This window comes from Saimiri boliviensis, chromosome 5, assembly GCF_048565385.1.
Source record: "Saimiri boliviensis isolate mSaiBol1 chromosome 5, mSaiBol1.pri, whole genome shotgun sequence".
NCBI classification, from domain to species: Eukaryota; Metazoa; Chordata; class Mammalia; order Primates; family Cebidae; genus Saimiri; species Saimiri boliviensis.
This window is the reverse complement of record NC_133453.1, coordinates 67905506-67926766: the sequence shown is the minus strand read 5'-3', so window position 1 is coordinate 67926766 and position 21261 is coordinate 67905506. Positions and strand designations below refer to the sequence as shown.

Here is a 21261-nt window from a genome sequence, read left to right as displayed (position 1 = left end):
CAATTTTAAAGTTCTAGCTGAAAACCAGAAAGGGTATCTGGCATCTTTAGTAAGTAGACCATTATTATAAGAAACTGTTGAGGTAATACTCAGCCACCCCTCAAGATTCAGTTACCTTCAGATATATTACGAAAATACACAAAAGCACCAAGAACTTAAAAATTAGTCAAAAAATAGCCAGTTATGGTGACACATGCCTGTAGTCCTAGCTACTAAGGAGGCTAAGGCAAGAGGATCGCTTGAGCCCACGAGTTCAAGGCTGCAGTGAGCTATGATTGTGCCACTGTACTCCAGCCTCAGTGAGAGAGTGAGACTCTGTCTCTAAAAAAATAAACAATAAATAAGTCAACTGAGTAAATTATTCAGCCTTAAAAAGGAATGAAATTCTGACATATCTTATAATATAGATGTGCCTTGAAAACATTATGCTAAGTGAAATAAGGCAGACATAAAAGGACAAATACTGTATTGTTCTACATATGTAAGGCAGCTAAAATAGTAGCAATAAAAAGTGGAGTAGTGGTTATCAGGGGCTGGTTGTAGTGGAAAGAAAGAGAATGGGGAGTCATTATGTAATGGGTATGGGGTTTCAGTATGGAATGACAAAAACGTTCTGCAAATGGATACGATAATAGTTGCATAACAAGGTGAAGGTACTTAGCGCCACTGAACTGTCCGCTTAAAAACCATTAAAATGGTCAAGTTTATGTTATGTATATTTTAACACAATAAAAATAAAGTCACCTGAGGCTATCTAGGGGTGTACATTTGTCAAAGCTCAGCAAATATACCTTTGAGATTTACATTTTCTTACTATGTGTAAATCTTATATTTAAAGAAAAACAAAGGCTGGGCACAGTGACTCACACCTATAATCCCAGCACTTTAAGAGGCTAAGGGGGGTGATCACTTGAGGTCAGGAGTTTGAGACCAGCCTGGCCAACATGGTAAAATCCCGTCTCTACTAAAAATACAAAAAAATTAGCCTGGCATTGGGACACATGCCTGTAATCCCAGCTATTTGGGTGGCTGAGGTATGAGAATTGCTTGAACCTGGGAGGCGGAGGTTGCAGTGAGCTGAGATCACACCACTGCACTCCAGCCTGGGTGACAGAGACACACTCAGTCTCAAAACAAACAGCAACAACAAAAACCATCAAAACAAATATTGAATACTAGTAAATAATGTGCATGCTAAAATATTTAACAAGTGTATCAATGTCTGCACTTTACTTTGAAATGTATAAAAAAAGATGAATTGATGGAAGGATAGAGGGATGGATGGATACATGAAAAAGCAAGAATAGTCAGATGTTAATAGCAGAATCAGTCCAGGTGCAGTGGCTCATGTCTGTAATCCCAGCACTTGGGAAGGCCAAGGGAGGAGGATTGCTTGAGCCCAAAAGTTTGAGACCCGCCTAGGCAACATAGAAAGACCCCATTTCTACAAAAAATACCAAAATAAATAAGTATTAGCTGGGTACCAGGCAGGCACCTGTGGTCCCAACTACTTAGGAGGCTGAGGTAGGAGGATGACTTGAGCTCAGGAAGTTGAGGCTACAGTAAGCCATGATCACACCACTGCATTCTAGCCTGGGCAACAGAGTGGGACCCTGTCACAATTTTAAAAAAAAAAAAAAAAAGGATCTATGTGGTAGTCTAGGTGGTAGGTATATGCATGTTCATTATAAAATTCTTTCAACTTTCTTGAATGTTTGAAAATTTTCATAATAAAATGTTGGGGGGAATGAGGGAAAAACAGACTACTTGAAAGTCTCTCTGATACTCTCTTCTATTTTAAGCTCACAATCATTATATGCTTACTGCATTATAATGCAACAATATTTTTCAGAAAGTAAGAAATAGTCTGCAATGCTAACATAAAGCAAGCATGTTCCAGAATTTTCTTTATTTATTTAAGAAACAGGGTCTCAGCTGGGTGCGGTGGCTCAAGCCTGTAATCCCAGCACTTTGGGAGGCCGAGGCGGGTGGATCACAAGGTCGAGAGATCGAGACCAACCTGGTCAACATGGTGAAACCCCGTCTCTACTAAACATACAAAAAATTAGCTGGGCATGGTGGCGCGTGCTTGTAATCCCAGCTACTCAGGAGGCTGAGGCAGGAGAATTGCCTGAACCCAGGAGGCGGAGGTTGCGGTGAGTCGAGATCGCGCCATTGCACTCCAGCCTGGGTAACAAGAGCGAAACTCTGTCTCAAAAAAAAAAGAAAAGAAAAAGAAACAGGGTCTCAATCTGTCTCCCAGCTGGAGAGCAATGGCTCAATCAGAGCTCACTGTAACCTGGAACTCCTTGGTTCAAGTGACCCACTCTCCTGTCTCAGCCTCCTGAGTAACTGGGACTATAGAAGCACCATGATGCTTGGCTAATTTTTAAATGTTTTTGTATAGACGGGGTTTTCCCATTTTACTCAGGTTGGTTTTGAACTCCTAGTCTTAGGAGATCCTCCAGCCTTGGCCTCTCAAAGTGCTGGAATCACAGACATGAACCACCGTGCCTAGCTCCAGAGTAATTTTTAAAGCTCCTTTTTCCTTTATCCTGCCATAGATTCCTTTATTGCTAGAAGGTCCCAATCAAGACTTAATAGAACAAATGCAAACTACAACCTACTAACTGTGCAGTGAAGAAACTATTGATTAGCTCACACCCTATTAGTTTTTCTTTTAATGGAGATAAGGAGATACCTTGACTTTTTACCATATTACCCCATTGTCTGACTTTTTAGAAAGAAAATGCACTCTTTTTATAACTCTGAAAAACATATTTTCTAAATTTGGTGTGTTTTTAAAATTTTTCTACTAAGTCCACTTTCAATTTAGGGATTAGGAACTAATAAAATGACAAAATATTAATGTTAATTTTGCAATTTTTGTAACGATCAAGATTTCTCCATAAAAGGTTCCTCTATAGGCCTGTGTAACATAAAGAAAAACACTTGTGAAAAAAAGTAGAAGAAAACTAGTTTTCCATATCATAGGAGAACAAAACCCCCAGATAAAATTCTGACTAGAACTAAATATAGAAACTATGGTTCTAGAAGTTACAATTTCAACCAAGCAACTGTCTAAATATCTTAGATCACACAATTATAGTCTCTGAGATCTGCATTTAATGCATAAAATCATTTTGCTTTCTATTATATTTCAGAACTTCAAAGTTTAAGCCACAATCTCACAAATAATACTTGGCTAATGGCCTTACTTTTAGACAACTGATCGAGCTATTTATAACATACAATGCTGTTTTGTATGCTACATGGCTCTCTACAGCAAGCACCCATATCAAAACACTCCTACTTATTTTACTATCTGTTGGGGGAAAGGAGATGGGGAACAAGAGAGAGGGGATAGTCAACACGCTAGAAAACATGGGGGAAGGATTGCAGAGCACAAAAGAGCATGATTTCGATCATTCCTAGACCAGCCTTTCTCACACACTTAACCAAATCACTTGAACTTGTCTATACTAGTTCCACTCATTCAGACTTGGTCTGACATGCCACCACATCTGGCTAATTTTTTTCTTTAATTTTGTAGAGATGGGGTCTCACCATGTTGTCCATACTGGTCTCAAACTCCTGGCCTGAAGCGATCCTCCCAACTCAGCCTCCCAAAATGCTGAAATTACAGGTGTCAGCCACCGTGCTCAGCAGAGAATATCTTTTTAAAAGGATGATTATAAAAAGAAAAATGGGCTGGGTGCGGTGGCTCACGCCTATAATCCTAGCCCTTTGGGAAGACAAGGCAGGCGAATGACCTGAGGTCAGGAGTTCAAGACCAGCCTGGCCAACATGGCAAAACCCTGTCTCTACTAAAAATCCAAAAATTAGCCAGGCATGGTGGCATGTGTTATAATTCCCAGCACCTTGGGAGGCTGAGGTAGGCAAATCGCTTGAACCCAGGAAGCGGAGGTTGCAGTGAGCTGAGATCACACCACTACACTCCAGCCTGTGTATCAGAGCAAGACTCTGTCTCCAATGTATAAAAAAAAGAAAAGAAAAGAAAATGTCCGGAAGATGGCAGACTAGGAACAGCTCAGGATTGCACCTCCCAGTGAAAGCGCAGAGGGTGAGTGGACGCCGCATTTCCAAACGGATTTTTATTGCCCACAGACCAGGAGATTCCCAGGCAGAGGAGCCCCACAGGTCACCAGCGCGGCTGTTTAGACCGGAGTGGCTGTTTTGGCCCACACGGCTGCTTTGCCGGCGCCCTGGCGCAGCAGTTCTCCATACAAAATACACTGGTCTGGGTGCCCTCTTAGCTGGCGACTGGAGCCCCAAGAAGGCAGAACGCCCATTCATCTGATTTAAAAGGGGACTGAAATAGGGAGCCAGGCCAGGAGATTCCTGGGCAAAAAAACCACCAGGAATCTCAGTGCTGCTGTTTCAGCCAGCATCGCCGCATGGGAAATCACACAGATCCAGGCGCCTTTTCAACAGGCGACTGAGCACCTTGGAGAGTGTCGACAGTTCAACTAAAAAAAAAAAAAAAAAAAAGACTCTGAGTCAGGAAGCCAGGTGATCAGGCTTGGCAGGTCCCACCCCTCCACAAAAAAAACACAGTAACTGAAAATGGTCTGGGTTGAGAAGTTTCACAGCAAGGACAGCTGAACCCGGGACGGTCCAGCTCTGTGGGGGAGGGGCATCCGCCATTACTGAGGCACTCCACCACTACGGAGGCAGTCCGCCATCACTGAGGCAGCCCACAGTTGCTGAGGCAACCTGCCACTACAGAGAGAGTCCGCCATTACAGAGGCGGGCCACCATTGCTGAGGCAGTTCTAACTACACCCATATAAACAGGACTGCAAGGAAGATCACATGGCAGCTGGGCGGAGCCCACAGCAGCTCAGCAAAGCCTCTGCAGGCAGACAGTGACTAAGCTACCTCCTTGCTGGGCAGGGCAGCCCTGAAAAAAAAAAAAAAAAGGGGGCAGCAGCACAACGGAAACTCATAAATAAAACCCTAACTCCCTGGGACAGAGCACCTGGGGGAAAAAAGGGAGTTTATGAGTTCTGCTGCAGCAGACCTAAACATACCTTCCCAGCAGCTCTGAATGAAGAATGGAGCTCACAGCTCAGCACTTGAGCTCGAATAAAGGACAGACTGTCTCCTCAAGCAGCTCCCTGACCCCCGTATATCCAAAGAGTCACCTCATAAAGGAGAGAACAGATTGACATTTGACGGATATCCTTCTGGGAAAAAGATAGTAGAAGAAGAAACTGGTAGCAACCCTTACTGCAGTTGCTGCAGGTAATCCCCAGGCAAGCAGGGCCTGGAGTGGACCTCAGCAGTCCTACAGCAGAGGTGCCAGACTGTTAGAAGGAAAACTAAGAAACAGAAATAACTCCATCATCCACAAACTGGAAGTTCACTCAGAGACCCAATCTGAAAGTCAGCAACTACAAAGACAACAGGAGGATAAATCCACAAAGATGGGAAGAAACCAGCGCAAAAAGGATGAAAACACCTGAAACCAGAACACCTCTCCAACTACAAGGGATCACAACTCCTCACCAGCAAGGGAACAAGGCTGGATGGAGAATGAGTGTGATGAAATGACAGAATCAGACTTCAGAAGGTGGGTAATAAGAAACTTCTGTGAGCTAAAAGAACATGTTCTAACCCAATGCAAAGAAACTAAGAACCTTGAAAAAAGATTTGATGAAATGCTAACGAGAATGGGCAACATAGAGAGGAACATAAGTGAATTGATGGAGCTGAAAAACATAGCACGAAAACTTCGCAAAGCACGCACAAGTTTCAACAGCCGAATTGACCAAGCAGAAGAAAGGATTTCAGAGGTCGAAGATAAACTCAATTAAATAAAACAAGAAGGCAAGAATAGAGAAAAAAGGGTAAAAAGGAATGAACAAAGTCTCCAAGAAATGTGGGACTATGTGAAAAGACCTAATCTACGTTTGATAGGTATACCTGAATGTGATGAAGAGAATGAATTCAAGCTGGAAAATACTCTTCAGGATATTATCCAGGAAAACTTCCCCAACCTAGCAAGGCAGGCCAATATTCAAGTCCAGGAAATACAGAGAACACCACAAAGATATTCCTCAAGAAGAGCAACCCTAAGGTACATAATCGTCAGATTCACCAGCGTTGAAGTGAAGGAGAAAATGCTAAGGGCAGCCAGAGAGAAAGGTCGGGTTACACACAAAGGGAAGCTCATCAGACTCACAGCAGATCTCTCAGCAGAAACCCTACAAGCCAGAAGAGAGTGGGGGCCAATATTCAATCTCCTTAAAAAAAGAACTTTCAACCCAGAATCTCATACCCAGCCAAACTAAGCTTCATAAGTGAAAGAAAAATAAAATCCTTTGCGAACAAGCAGGTACTCAGAGATTTCATCACCACCAGGCCTGCTTTACAAGAGCTCCTGAAAGAGGCTCTACACATATAAAGGAACGACCAGTACCAGCCACTCCAAAAACACACCACATGGTAAAGAGCATCAACACAATCAAGAATCTGCATCAACTAACGGGCAAAACAGCCAGCTAGCATCAAAATGGCAGGATCAAATTCACACATAACAATATTAACCCTAAACGTAAATGGGCTAAATGCCCCAATCAAAAGACACGGACTGGCAAATTGGATAAAAAGCCAAAACCCATCAGTGTGCTGTTTCCAGGAAACCCACCTCACATGCAAGGATACACAAAGGCTCAAAATAAAGGGATGGAGGAGGATTTACCAAGCAAATGGAGAGCAAAAGAAGCAGGAGTTGCAATTCTCGTCTCTGGTAAAATAGACTTTAAACCAACAAAGATCAAAAGAGACAAAGAAGGACATTACATAATGGTAAAAGGATCAATGCAATAAGAAGAACTAACGATCCCAAATATATACGCACCCAATACAGGGGCACCCAGATACATAAGGCAAGTTCTTAATGACTTACAAAGAGACTTAGACTCCCACACAATAATAGTGGGCGACTTTAACACCCCATTGTCAATATTAGACAGATCAACCAGACAGAAAATTAACAAGGATATCCAGGACTTGAACTCAGACCTGAAACAAGCAAACCTAATAGACATATACAAAACTCTCCACCCCAAATCCACAGAATATACATTCTTCTCAGCACCACATCACACCTACTCTAAAATTGATCACATAATTGGAAGCAAATCACTCCTTAGCAAATGCAAAAGAACGGAAATCATAACAAACAGTCTCTCAGACCACAGTGCAATCGAGTTTGCACTCAGAATGCAGAAACTAACTTCATGGAAACTGAACAACTGGCTCTTGAATGTTGACTGGATAAACAATGAAATGAAGGCAGAAATAAAGATGTTCTTCAAAACCAACAAGAATGAAGACACAACATACCAGAAGCTCTGGGACACATTTACAGCAGTCTCTAGAGGAAAATATATAGCAATATGTGCCCACATGAGAAGCAAGAAGAGATCTAAAATTGACACCCTAGCATCAAATTTGAAAGAACTAGAGGAGCAAGATGAAAAAAACTCAAAACCTAACAGAATACAAGAAATAACTAAGATCAGAACAGAACTGAAGGAGATAAAGACACAAAAAAACCCTTCAAAAAATCAATAAATCCAGGAGCTGGTTTTTCAAAAAAAAAAATCAACAAAACAGACAGACCACTAGCCAGATTAATAAAAAAGAAAAGAGAGAATAACCAAATTGAGGCAATAAAAACCGATAAAGGGGATATCACCACGGATTCCACAGAAATTCAAACCATCATCAGAGATTATTACAAACAACTCTATGCACATAAACTAGTAAACTTGGAAGAAATGGATAAATTCCTGGATACTTGCCTCCTCCCAAGCCTAAAGCAGGTTTAGAAGAAGTCGAAACCCTCAATAGGCCAATAACAAGGTCTGAAGTTGAGGCAGCAAGTAAGAGCCTACCACCTAAAAAAAGCCCAGGTCCAGATGGATTCACAGCTGAATTCTACTAGACATACAAAGAGGAGCTGGTACCATTCCTTCTGAAACTATTCCAAACAATCCAAAAAGAGGGAACACTTCCCAAATCATTTTATGAGGCAAACATCATCCTGATACCAAAACCTGGCAGAGACTCAACAAAAAAAGAAAACTTCAGGCCAATATCCATGATGAACATAGATGCAAAAATCTTCAATAAAATACTGGCAACCCGATTGCAACAGCACATCGAAAAGCTTATCCATCACAATCAAGTAGGCTTCATCCCAGGGATGCAAGGCTGGTTCAACATACGCAAATCCGTAAATGTAATTCACCACATAAACAGAACCAAAGACAAAAACCACATGATTATCTCAATTGATGCAGGGAAGGCCTTTGACAAAATTCAACAGCCCTTTATGCTAAAAACCCTCAATAAACTAGGTATTGACAGAACATATCTCAAAATAATAAAAGCTATTTACAACAAATCAACAGCCAATATCATACTGAATGGGCAAAAACTGGAAGCATTCCCTTTGAAATCTGGCACTAGACAAGGATGCCCCCTCTCTCCACTCCTATTCAATATAGTACTGGAAGTTCTAGCCAGAGCAATCAGGCAAGAAAAAGAAATAAAGGGTATTCAAATAGGAAAGGAGGAAGTCAAATTGTCTCTATTTGCAGACGACATGATTGTATATCTAGAAGACCCCATTGTCTCAGCCCAAAATCTCCTGGAACTGATAAGCAACTTCAGCAAAGTCTCAGGATACAAAATCAATGTGCAAAAATCACAAGCATTCCTATACACCAATAACAGACTTAAAGAGAGCCAAATGAAGAACAAACTGCCATTCACAATTGCTACAAAGAGAATAAAGTACCTAGGAATACAACTAACAAGGAACGTAAAGGACCTCTTCAAGGAGAACTACATACCACTGCTCAATGAAATAAGAGGGGACGCAAACAGATGGAGAAACATTCCATGTTCATGGTTAGGAAGAATTGGTATCGTGAAAATGGCCACACTGCCCAAAGTAATTTACAGATTCAACACTATCCCCATCAAGCTACCAATGTCCTTCTTCACAGAACTGGAAAAAAAATGCCTTAAACTTCATATGGAAGCAAAAGAGAGCCTGCATAGCCAAGTCAATTCTAAGCAAAAACAACAAGGCAGGAGGCATCACACTACCAGACTTCAAACTATACTACAAGGCTACAGTAATCAAAACAGCATGCTACTGGTACCAAAACAGAGATATAGATCAATGGAACAGAACAGAGGCCTCGGAGGCAACACAACGTATCTACAACCATCCAGTCTTTGACAAACCTGACAAAAACAAGCAATGGGGAAAGGATTCCCTGTTTATAAATGGTGTTGGGAAAACTGGCTAGCCATGTGCAGAAAGCAGAAACTGGATTCCTCCCTGACACCTTACACTAAAATTAACTCCAGATGGATTAAAGACTTAAACATAAGACCTAACACCATAAAAACCCTAGAAGAAAATCTAGGCAAAACCATTCAGGACATAGGCATAGGTAAGTACTTCATGACCAAAACACCAAAAGCATTGGCAACAAAAGCCAAAATAGACAAATGAGACCTAATCAAACTCCACAGCTTCTGCACAGCAAAAGAAACAGTCATTAGAGTGAATCAGCAACCAATAGAATGGGAAATAATTTTTGCAGTCTACCCATCTGACAGAGGGCTGATACCCAGAATTTACAAAGAACTAAAACAGATTTACAAGAAAAAAACAAACAAGCCCATTCAAAAGTGGGTGAAGGATATGAACAGACACTTTACAAAAGAAGACATACATGAGGCAAACAGACATGAAAAAATGCTCATCATCACTGGTCATGAGAGAAATGCAAACCAAAACTACATTAAGATATCATCTCATGCCAGTTAGAATGGCGATCATTAAAAAATCTGGAGACGACAGATGCTGGAGAGGATGTGGAGAAATAGGAACACTTTTACACTGTTGGTGGGAGTGTAAATTAGTTCAACCATTGTGGAAGACAGTGTGGCGATTCCTCAAGGACCTAGAAATAGAAATTCCATTTGACCCAGTAATCCCATTACTGGGTATATATCCAAAGGATTATAAAGCATTCTACTATAAGGACACATGCACACGAATGTTCATTATAGCACTGTTTACAATAGCAAAGACCTGGAACCAACTCAAATGCCCATCGATGATAGACTGGACAGGGAAAATGTGGCATATATACACCATGGAATATTATGCAGCCATCAAAAACGACGAGTTCGTGTCCTTTGTAGGGACATGGATGAACCTGGAAACCATCATTCTCAGCAAACTGACACAAGAGCAGAAAACCAAACACCGCATGTTCTCACTCATGGGTGTTCAACAATGAGAACACATGGACACAGGGAGGGGAGCACTACATACTGGGGTCAGTTGGGGGGAAATGGGGGAGGGACAGTGGGGGGTGGGGAGTTGGGGATAGATAGCATGGGGAGAAACGCCAGATATAAGTGAAGGAAAGGAAGGCAGCGAATCACACAGCCATGTGTGTAACTATGGCAATCTTGCATGTTCCACATGTACCCCAAAACCTAAAATGCAATAAAAAATAAAAATAAAATAAAAGAAAGAAAGAAAAAAGAAAAAAATGTCCTAAATGCCCTACTTTAACAATGCAACTCAACCTAAGAGAACCACATGAAGCTTCAAAGAAGATACACTACTGAGATAGAACAGAGCAAATGGTCACAAAAGGAAACATTTGAAAAGTGTGGATATTCTGAAATCAGGTTTTAGACTAAATTACTAACAGTAAATACTAATTTCTAAAAGAGCTAAATATATATGTTACCTTTAATAATTCTAAAGAAGGAAGTCTGATAGGTATAATTAATTTTTATATGCTTTATTGTCTAATCACTATTGAAAGATCATATGATTCAATGATCCATTGATTTATTAGCTGTTTTGAGACTATGATAGAGTAGACCCAAAATGTATACAAGTTCCCCAATACATGCCATTTATAAATGATATAAAATCTTTCCAAAACAAAAATTTGTTGAACACACAGTAAATTTCACACACTGTGCGAGGTTCTATGGGACAATAAAACTGAATACAATACTAATCCTAGACTCAAAGAACTTAGACACTAATCTTTCTATTTTAATTATTACAATAGCCAGCTAAATGGAGCCTATTGCATGTGGGTCTTGTCTCACTCCAACCCACCGTTTCTAAAATCTGTTTATATCTGTGGTAATAGAGATAATTTTTAGATTACTTACTGCCTAGTTTCTTTTTTTTTTTTTTTAGACGGAGTTTCGCTCTTGTTACCCAGGCTGGAGTGCAATGGCGCGATCTCGGCTCACCGCAACCTCCGCCTCCTGGGTTCAGGCAATTCTCCTGTCTCAGCCTCCTGAGTAGCTGGGATTACAGGCACGTGCCACCATGCCCAGCTAATTTTTTGTATTTTTAGTAGAGACGGGGTTTCACCATGTTGACCAGGATGGTCTCGATCTCTCGACCTCGTGATCCACCCGCCTCGGCCTCCCAAAGTGCTGGGATTACAGGCTTGAGCCACCGCGCCCGGCCTGCCTAGTTTCTTAAAGTTTGCCACATAAGCACCTCAACAGGTAGGATAAAGAACCTGGGCCCTGGAGGCCTGTGGATGTAGACTAAAACTGCCATAGCAAGCCAAAATTTTCTTTATCTAATTCATGCAAATATTATATTTACCTCCATAATACAGCCATATATGATTTTAATGAAAATAATGATGGCTTTTCTCCCCTGAGTTGAATAAACTGACATTCTCGTAAAAATACCTGAAAGACAGAGTCAAAAGCCTTCAGCCACTCCAACTACATGTCCCACAGCAACAAAGCAGTAACACAATCACATCAAAGTACCTGCAACACAATCCTCCCCCATTGCCATTCCCCAACACACACACACACACACACACACACACACACACACACAACCTTAATGTTTCATGCCACTCCTGTTATCTTTTCCTGGAATTCTCGTTCCTACTTATCCAACTACTAACAAGCTTGTATTCACCCTGCCAGATTTCACTCAAGCATCACCTCTTCTGTGATGCTGTCCTGACCACCCAGTTAACTATGCTTTCTTGGGTTCCCTCTGTACCTCTCATATACCTACTATAGCACCTTATTTCAGAAGTATTATTTTCTTTGTTTAGTCATCTTTTTTCTCACTAAGCTATAATCTTCTTCCTAAGGCCAGAAGCCACATTTAATTTATGTTTTTATTTGTAAGGCCCAACAGTGCCTGACACACGATGGCTGTTCAATTAATGTTTGCCAAATAAATGAGTAGAAAGATAAACAAGTTAAGTATCACTCCCTAAACTCTCCCCTATTTTTCATCATAGCACTTATAGCCTCCAAACATACTATAATTCACTTTTTTATTATCTTTGTGTGGCTTTTTCACTGATATATTAATAATTCCAGCACCAAGAACAGTACCTGAGACATAGTAGGCACTCAATAGCTATTGAATGAATGAAATAAATATACCTGGTTATCTGGAACTGCTCAGATTATTCAATATAAAATGTGGCTCTTCCCATGAAATATTTTTTCAAAAAAAAAGAAATGCCAGTATCCTTGATAAATGCAATAAATAACACCATTTTTATAAACTTTGAATAAAATATACAGTTTAATTACACAACTAGTATATATCAATTTTTAAAGGCTGGGCATGGTAGCTCACACCTCTAATCCCAGCAGTTTGGGAGGTCGAGGCAGGCAAATCACATGAGGTTAGGGGTTCGAAATCAGCCTAGCCAACATGGTGAAACCCTAACTCTCCTAAAAATACAAAAATTAGCCAGGTGTAGTGGCACATGCCTATAATCCCAGCTACCTGGGAGACTGAGACAGGAGAATCACTTGAACCCAGGAGGCGGAGGTGGCAGTGAGCTGAGATCACGCCACTGTACTCCAGCCTGAGCAAAAGAGAGAGGTTCCATCTCAAAAAATATATATTTATATATATTATATATATTGGATATATATATGCACAACATGTATGAATCTTTTAAACCACACTAACTGGAGTTCCATGTTTTTTGTTTGGCCTACATTAAATTGTGCATATATTAGTACATGTTGTGCATATATATATATATATATTGAATATATATCCTATATATAATATAGGATTGAATATATATCCTATATATAATATATATCCTATATATATTATATATCGGATATATAATATATAATAAATATATATAACATTATATATATACACACACACACACACACACACACATATATACTTTAATGTAGACCAAACAAAACAAAACATGGATCTCCAGTTAGTGTGGCTTAAAAATTATTGGCTCAGAATTTAACCTATAAAGTAGAATAAAAGTAGAATACTTTCCTGGTATTGTCATTTTTTTCAACATAAAGCTTCCCATTATTTTTCAAAAAAAATTTTTAATATATTCCAAAAATACAAAATATATTTATTTCTATATCCCAAAAATATATAATATGTTTATTTTTAAAAACATATTTTCTAATTATGAATAAGTTAATAATTACCAATTAAATGTTTACCAATATTAAAATTCTAGACACTCATAGGTAAACTTGTGGGTTTTTAAAATTTTTAACAATATATTCCAGAACATTAGTTTTCAGAAAATACATAAAGATACTTACCCATCCTTGGTTTGATCGGCTACTCCTGCCAAGAGCTGCACAATCTTTGGGTTACTATTTGGATCATTATACAATCCAAGATAGCGTTGAACAAAGTCTTCTGGGGTCATGTAATGTTCCCCATCAACCTCCGTACTGGCATACTAAAAAAATAAATAATGCATACTGAAAACTTACCCAATATCATTTTATATCTAATAAATGTTTTGTGAAAAGGTCAATTAAAGGCCAGTATTAAAATCAAAGTAAAGATAATAAATGCATAATTTTTCTCTGGATACTGAAAAATCAAATACTCAGAGACTGATTTAAAAACATTTTATAGTACTAATATATGCACAACATGTATGAATCTTGAAAACGTGGTAAGCAAAAGAAGCCAGACACAAAAGGCCATATATTATGTGACATCATTCACATGGCATGTGCACAATAGACAAGTCTATAGAATCGGAAAGTAGAATATCGGTTGCCAGGAGCTGAAAGGAGAGGGGGAATGGGAGTTAACTGCTTATTGGGTACCATGTTTCTCCTTGGGGACGATGAAGATGATGAAAATGTTCTGGAATTAGATGTAATATCATAAAACATTGTAAATTACTTTTTAAAAAAATACTGAATTGTACACTTTAAGATCATTAAAATGGTGAATTTTATGTTACGTGAATTTTATCTCAATTAAAAATACATATACTGGTAAGATAAAAGACATGAAAAAGACTAAGAAAATGAAGGGGCAGCCAAGATCTGAATATGAGAATACAGCCTCTGTAGACTCCCAGAGGCTTCCTGTCTACAAGAACATCAGGGGGACACATAACCTGCCAAACCATAGAAGTGAAATGAATGAGAAAGGCATAACAAACAAGACCTTTCATCATTCCAAGTTCCAGTAGCTGGAAAAAGGAAATAAATTAAAATATTCTTTGACATCAGTAATTTTTTACATCGATAATTTTTAAAAATAAATAATACCTGCATCAAAGAAACTCATATTTTAAGGGTTTTATATACTATGGGATGACCAAACATGAACAACCAAACATGAACAACCAAAGCTTTTCTCCTTGAGTTGCATCAGACTGTTACTTGAGTCAACCAACGAAGCAGTAAGATCAGAACTAAAGAATACAAGGGCTCATAAAACGTCAAGAAAGAAAAATTAAAATGAAAATCTACACCAGGGTCTGTCCCATCATTGTAAAATTGCGGGCCATCCAAATGAAGTGAAAATTCTACAAGTTTTCAGAGAGAAAAACCAGGTCACATATAAAGAATCATGAATCAAGGGCATCGTGTCCTCAAGAACCCTGCTTTTTCTCCCTCAGCACCTCTAACATACTTTGTATTTCACTATGTTTATTGTCTATCTACCAATTAGAATGTGTCACAAGGGAAAGAATCTTTGTCTGATTTGTTTACTGATATATCCCAAACACCAAGAATGATGCCTGGCTTATAGCAGGCACTCAGTAAATATTTGTCAAATGAATGAATTGGTAATAGGAACACAAATAACTAGGCAAATGAAAAATTTGGTAATTTTTAACTATGAGAAATTAATTTTATTGTGCAAAAACAGAAAATATTATCAAAAGCCATGATGGCTCAAAATAAACCGTATTTATAGTCATAATAATATAGATATCAAATGTTAATTTAGTAAAAATTATAAATAGGCCAGGTGCAGTGGTTCATGCCTGTAATCCCAACACTTTGGGAGGCCAAGGTGGGCAATTGCTTGAGCCCAGGAGTTCAAGATCAGCCTGGGCAACATGGCAAAACCCCATCTCTACAAAAAATAAACAAATCTGATGGGCATGATGTCACATGCCTGTAGTCCTAACTACTCAGGAGGCCAAGGTGGGAGGACTGCTTGAATCTGGGAGGTAGAGGCTGCAGTGAGCCATGATCAATCATGTCACTGTACTCCATCATGGGCAACAAAGCAAGACCCTGTTTCGAAAATACACACACACACACACACACACACACACACACACACACACACACAGACGAATGGGAGAGGAAGTAGTATAAGGAAGTTAAGACTTCAGCTACTATAACAGAAAGTAAAAAATGTCTGCTAGAAATATCAATATAGAAATGTGAAGAAAAACAGCAAAAGAAATACCTAAAAAAAAAGTACAACTGGTTGTTTCTGGGGAGTGAAATGGGGAAGAAGAATCAGGGCAAAGGATTGTTGGTTTGCTTTCTGGTCAAGTATTGCAAAGGTCTCCATTTATGGATCTGACTAAACAAAGCCACCTGTTTTTTCAATGAGAAGAAGTTAGGCCAGGCACCGTGGCTCACACCTGCAGTTACAGCACTTTGGGAGGCTGAGGCAGGCAGATCACCTGAGGTCGGGAGTTCAAGACCAGCCTGACCAACATGGAGAAACCCCATCTCTACTAAAAATACAAAATTAGTCAGGTGTGGTGGTGCATGCCTGTAATCCCAGCTACTTCGGAGGCTGAGGCAGGAGAATCTCTTGAATCTGGGAGGCAGAGGTTGCAGTGAGCTGAGATCGCATCATTGCACTCCAGCCTGGGCAGTGAGCCAAGATCATGCCATTGCACTCCGTCCTGGGCAACAAGAGTAAATTCCATCCCGCCACCAAAAAAAAAAAAAAAAAAAACGCCACAGAGACTACCACCACAAGTGCTATAAGCCTGCATAAGAAGTAGCCCAGAGGCCGGGCACAGTGATTCATGCCTGGAATCACAACACTTTGGAAGGCCAAGGCAGGCATATCACTTGAGGTCAAGAGTTCAAGACCAGTCTGGACAACATGGTGAAATGCTGTCTCTATTAAAAAATCAAAAATTAGCTAAGCGTGGTGGTATGTACCTTTAGTACCACTACTTGGGAGACTGAGGTGGGAGAATGACTTGAACCTGGAAGGCAGAGGTTGCAGTAAGCTGAGATTGTACCACTGCACTCCAGCTTGGGAGACAAAGCAAGACCCTGTCTCAAAGAAAAAGAAAAAAAAAAAAAAAGTAGCCCAGGGGTTGCTTGATGACTTGTGATACAGAACAAAAATAAAAAGAAGTAGCCCAAGGTAGACTTTTGTTTTTACTAGTTAGTGCTACCAAAAGCATTCAAGAAATATCACCCCAAAATAATGTCCTCATTACATGACTATAAAAGCCATTCTTGAAGGGGTTTTGGGTTTAAACCCTAGCTCTACTACTCACCCTCTGTGAGTTCTTAAACCAGTTTATTTTCCTCCCAGGCCTCTAGATATTTCACACACTTATACAATGAGGACAAAATAATCTTTGAAATTTCAAAACAATAAATATATAAACATAGGATAAAGAAAACAAGTTTCAAAATAATGAGTATATAAACCTAGGATAAAGAAAAAGCAAACTGTTAAGATATTTATACTAATAGTAAGTAGATTCTATCAATTCCTGACAATTGCTTCTCTTTGTGTTTTGGCTGGAGTACAGTGGCACAAACTCAGCTCACTGCAATCTCCACCTCCTGGGTTCAAGCAATTCTGTCTCAGCCTCCTGAGTAGCTGATGTACAACATATAACTGGACATGTTCCACCAAGATCGCAAAACCACTAGAGTTAAGAACAGCAGGTGTGAGGAAAAGCACAACATGAGGAAGACAGCAGCAATTGGAAAGAAGGATGGACACAAGGAAGTCCACAAATAGACTGTGAGGAGACTGACAAGTTAGTTACTAGTTACTGTTACTAGTTCCGTCCACCAGTAACCAGAATATGAGCTGCAAACAATGGTATGAGAAATATACTATGGGAACCAAAAAGGAGTGATTCATTTTCAGGATTCGTGGGATAGGGCGGGGAATGGAGAGAGAAAGACAATACTTGGAATGGACCTTAAAAGTTAAATCCAATTTCAATTGCAAGTGGAGAGAATGAGTATTTCAAGCTAAAAAACAAAACTAATGTGAACAAATGTTGAAATAAAAAATACCTTTTTTTCTTTTCTGGGAGAAGAGTTAGTTGGAGAGAGAAATGGTAATAAAAAGAGTGCATACAGGCCGGGCGCGGTGGCTCAAGCCTGTAATCCCAGCACTTTGGGAGGCCGAGGTGGGTGGATCACGAGGTCAAGAGATCGAGACCATCCTGGTCAACATGGTGAAACCCCGTCTCTACTAAAAATACAAAAAATTAGCTGGGCACGGTGGCGCGTGCCTGTAATCCCAGCTACTCAGGAGGCTGAGGCAAGAGAATTGCCTGAACCCAGGAGGCGAAGGTTGCGGTGAGCCGAGATCGCGCCATTGCACTCCAGCCTGAGTAACAAGAGCAAAACTCCGTCTAAAAAAAAAAAAAAAAAAAAAAAGAGTGCATACAAATATACGTAGTAGAAAAGGCAGTTTGAGATCAAAGAGTGGAACACTTTGAATGCTAAACAGAAGAGTCTGAATTTTATTCTGTGAGCTGTGGGACACTATTAAAAGTTGTAGAAGAAAGGAAAAACATAATCCGATCTGTGCGATTCCTGATGGCAACATGAAAAGTTGAGCAGAGGAGAGAGGAACTAACTTGGGACGGGGAGACTAAGTAGTGGCTATTACAAAGATACAGGTGAGGCCGGGCGCGATGGCCCATGCCTGTAATCCCAGCACTTTGGGAGGCTGAGGCAGGTGGATCACATGAAGTCAGGATCACATGAAGTCAGCCTGGCCAACATGGTGAAAGCCTGTCTCTACTAAAAATACAAAAATAAACCAGATGTGGTGGTGGGCTGCCTGTAATCCCAGCTACTCGGGAGACTGAAGCAAGAGAACTGATTGAACCCAGGAGGTGGAGGTCCCAGAGCGCTGATATCTTGCCATTGCACTCCAGCCTGGGATACAAGAGGGAAACTCCACCTCAAAAAAGAATGAAATAATGTCCTTTCAGCAACATAGATGCAGCTAGAGGCCATTATCCTAAGCACAATTAATGCAGAAACAGAAAACCAAATATCCCATGTTCTCATTTTTAAGTGGGAACTAAATATTGGATATGAGGCAGAAGAACAGGGTCTGGAGGCAGGGAACCTAAGGCCGTTTCACACCGACCTACTAGAACTAAACTGAAAGGAAAACCCCAACTTTCCACAACTAAGTAACAAAAGCACCAGAAGCTACTCCCTTTGCAAACTCCCACCTTTTCTACGAGGCAGATGGGAAATTGGCTGTTCGCAACCAATCAGACTAACTGCAGTTAGAGTCTCTCTTTGCATGGAAGTGTAACTCTGTAACTTTGCCTTAGCCGCCTGACTGTTTGCTTTTTCACAACCAATCAGATGTTTGCACAGGAGTGTGACCTTTGTAACTTCACTTCAGCCTGATTGGTTGCTTTGTGCACCAGTCAGACCAATTGCGGGCCAGCACTTCATTTACATGAGGTGAGCACCAAGTGGCCAATGGGAAACCTCTAAGAGGTATTTGGACCAAGAAGATTCTGTACCCAGGCCCATAATCCACTGCTCGGCAGCTCCCACTCAGTGGAGTGTACTTTCGTTTTCAATAAATCCCTGCTTTTTGTTCTTTCGTTGCTTCATTCTTTCCTTGTTTTGCTGGGCATTTTGTTCAATTCTTTGTTCAAAATGCCAAGAACCTGGACAACTTGCAGTCAAGACCCTCTACCGGTAACAGGTATACACAGACGTAAAGATGGGTACAACAGACACTGGGGACTATTAGAGCAGAGAGAGAGAAAAGGCAAGGGGTGAAAAAAATCCTGTTTGGTACCATGCTCACTACCTGGATGACAGAATCTACAGAAGCCCAAACCTCAACATCACACAATGTACCCTTGTAACAAACCTGCACATGAACCTCTTGAATCTAAAATTTAAAAAAATTTAAAGTATACTGTACCTATGGAATCTCCAACATTCCATACATACAGTATACTTTGCCATACATACAGTGTACTTTAAATAATGTAAAGAATGTCAACATTCTTGACTTTAAAACTATCAGGAAATAGAGCAGCCTTAGCACAAACCACAAAGGTCACAGCGGCTAACAGGAAAAACAAATGCTTTAGTTGACATGTAGTGAAACAGGCTTTGCCAGTATCTGGGGTTATAAATGATGCCAGAGAACCACTTAGCCTGAAGTATTTTGCCAGTGTTTTCTCCAGCTCTCCTAGTCTATTTTAACTTAATTTTAGCTGAAAGATAGAGTGTATAGCTCAGAGGGAAAAAGCATTAGGCTTCTCTCATCCATAAGGAGTCAGTACTTGACTTCTACAGGAGACAGTTAACTAATTAACTCATTAAATTAGAGACAATTACTTGCCAATGTCTGTAAGCCTGTTGCCTCAACAGCAGAGCCAAAGAGGGAGTCTAGAACTGAAACTAGAATCTATCTATCCACAGTCAGTCAAAAATGCTAAAATATTTCAGGTATTATGCCAATAAAGAAAAGCTGGTACCTCAAAAATTGGTGATATATTTAAGTCAGAGGGTTTTGTTTGTTTTTTAAACAGGGTCTCTTTCTGTCACGCAGGCTGGAGTGCAGTGGCAGGATGATGGCTCACTGGAGCCTCGACCTCCCAGACTCAAGTGATCCTCCCATCTCAGCCTCCTGAGTAGCTGGGTCCAGAGGTACGTGCCACCATGCTCAGCTAAGCTTTTTAATTTTTATTTTTTGTAAAGATGGGGGTCCCACTATGTTAACCCCAACATATACACACTTAGTTTATCAAGCAATTTAATTGTTTCATAATATAATTTTCATTTTGTTCCTGTCTTTTCAAAGGATGAACTAAAATGACTTTGGATGAAATTACCCAGATACGTCTATACTCCGTATAACTTCAGAGTTAATCATTTGCCATTTCAAAGATATCTCTTAAGCAGTTGTAAATCTCTCTTGGGCAAGAAGTCAAGGATATATGAAAGACACTGACATAAAGCAGCTGACAGTATCTGAAATGTATCTGAAATAGCAGGTCCATTTTCTTAATTAAACTTTTTCCAAACTCAAGTATTTGAAATGTAAAAGATCATATAGCTTTGACATTTCCAGAAATATTTAAATTGACTTTGACTATAGTCAGCATGTGCCTAGGAAAGCTCTAGCATTCTAAAGCTTGAGAAATAAAATAGATCTTATGAGAGATTAGAATCCTCATACATTTAATCAAAATTATTGTTTATAAAAGATGGCGGGGTTTCATATATAGATGTGCATCACAATGACACTGAACTACCTCTAGCACCAAATGAAAAGATCATGCCATTTAAAAATGTTTTGCCTACCAAGCTAACAGATCAACATACCAAGGCTTCAAGTGACTGGAATAAACTGGATAGCAGTAACTCCTTTGCAGTTTACCAAATTTAACCTTAAGTAACCTTTAGAATATATGCAACCACCTGGGCACTGTGACTCACATCTGTAATCCCAGCATGTTGGGAGGCCGAGGTGGGTGGATCATGAGGTCTGGAGTTCAAGACCAGCCTGGTCAACATGGTGAAACCCCGTCTCTACTAAAAACACAAAAATTAGCCAGGTGCAGTGGTGGGCACCTGTAAACCTAGCTACTCAGGAGGCTGAGGCAGGAGAATTGCTTGAACCCAGGAGGCG

At 40.0% G+C, this 21261-nt stretch overlaps 1 protein-coding gene across 3 annotated transcripts in view; it reads right to left on the bottom strand.

The window, feature by feature from the left end:
• SLC25A12 (solute carrier family 25 member 12) overlaps positions 1-21261 on the bottom strand; it is a 231767-nt gene that overhangs the window by 78518 nt on the left and 131988 nt on the right. For all 3 annotated transcript variants that reach the window (XM_074399466.1, XM_074399467.1, XM_003921874.4), the window contains exon 3: positions 13689-13831. In XM_074399466.1, coding sequence (XP_074255567.1) covers positions 13689-13831 — 143 coding nt within the window. The remainder of the gene's footprint in view (positions 1-13688; positions 13832-21261) is intronic.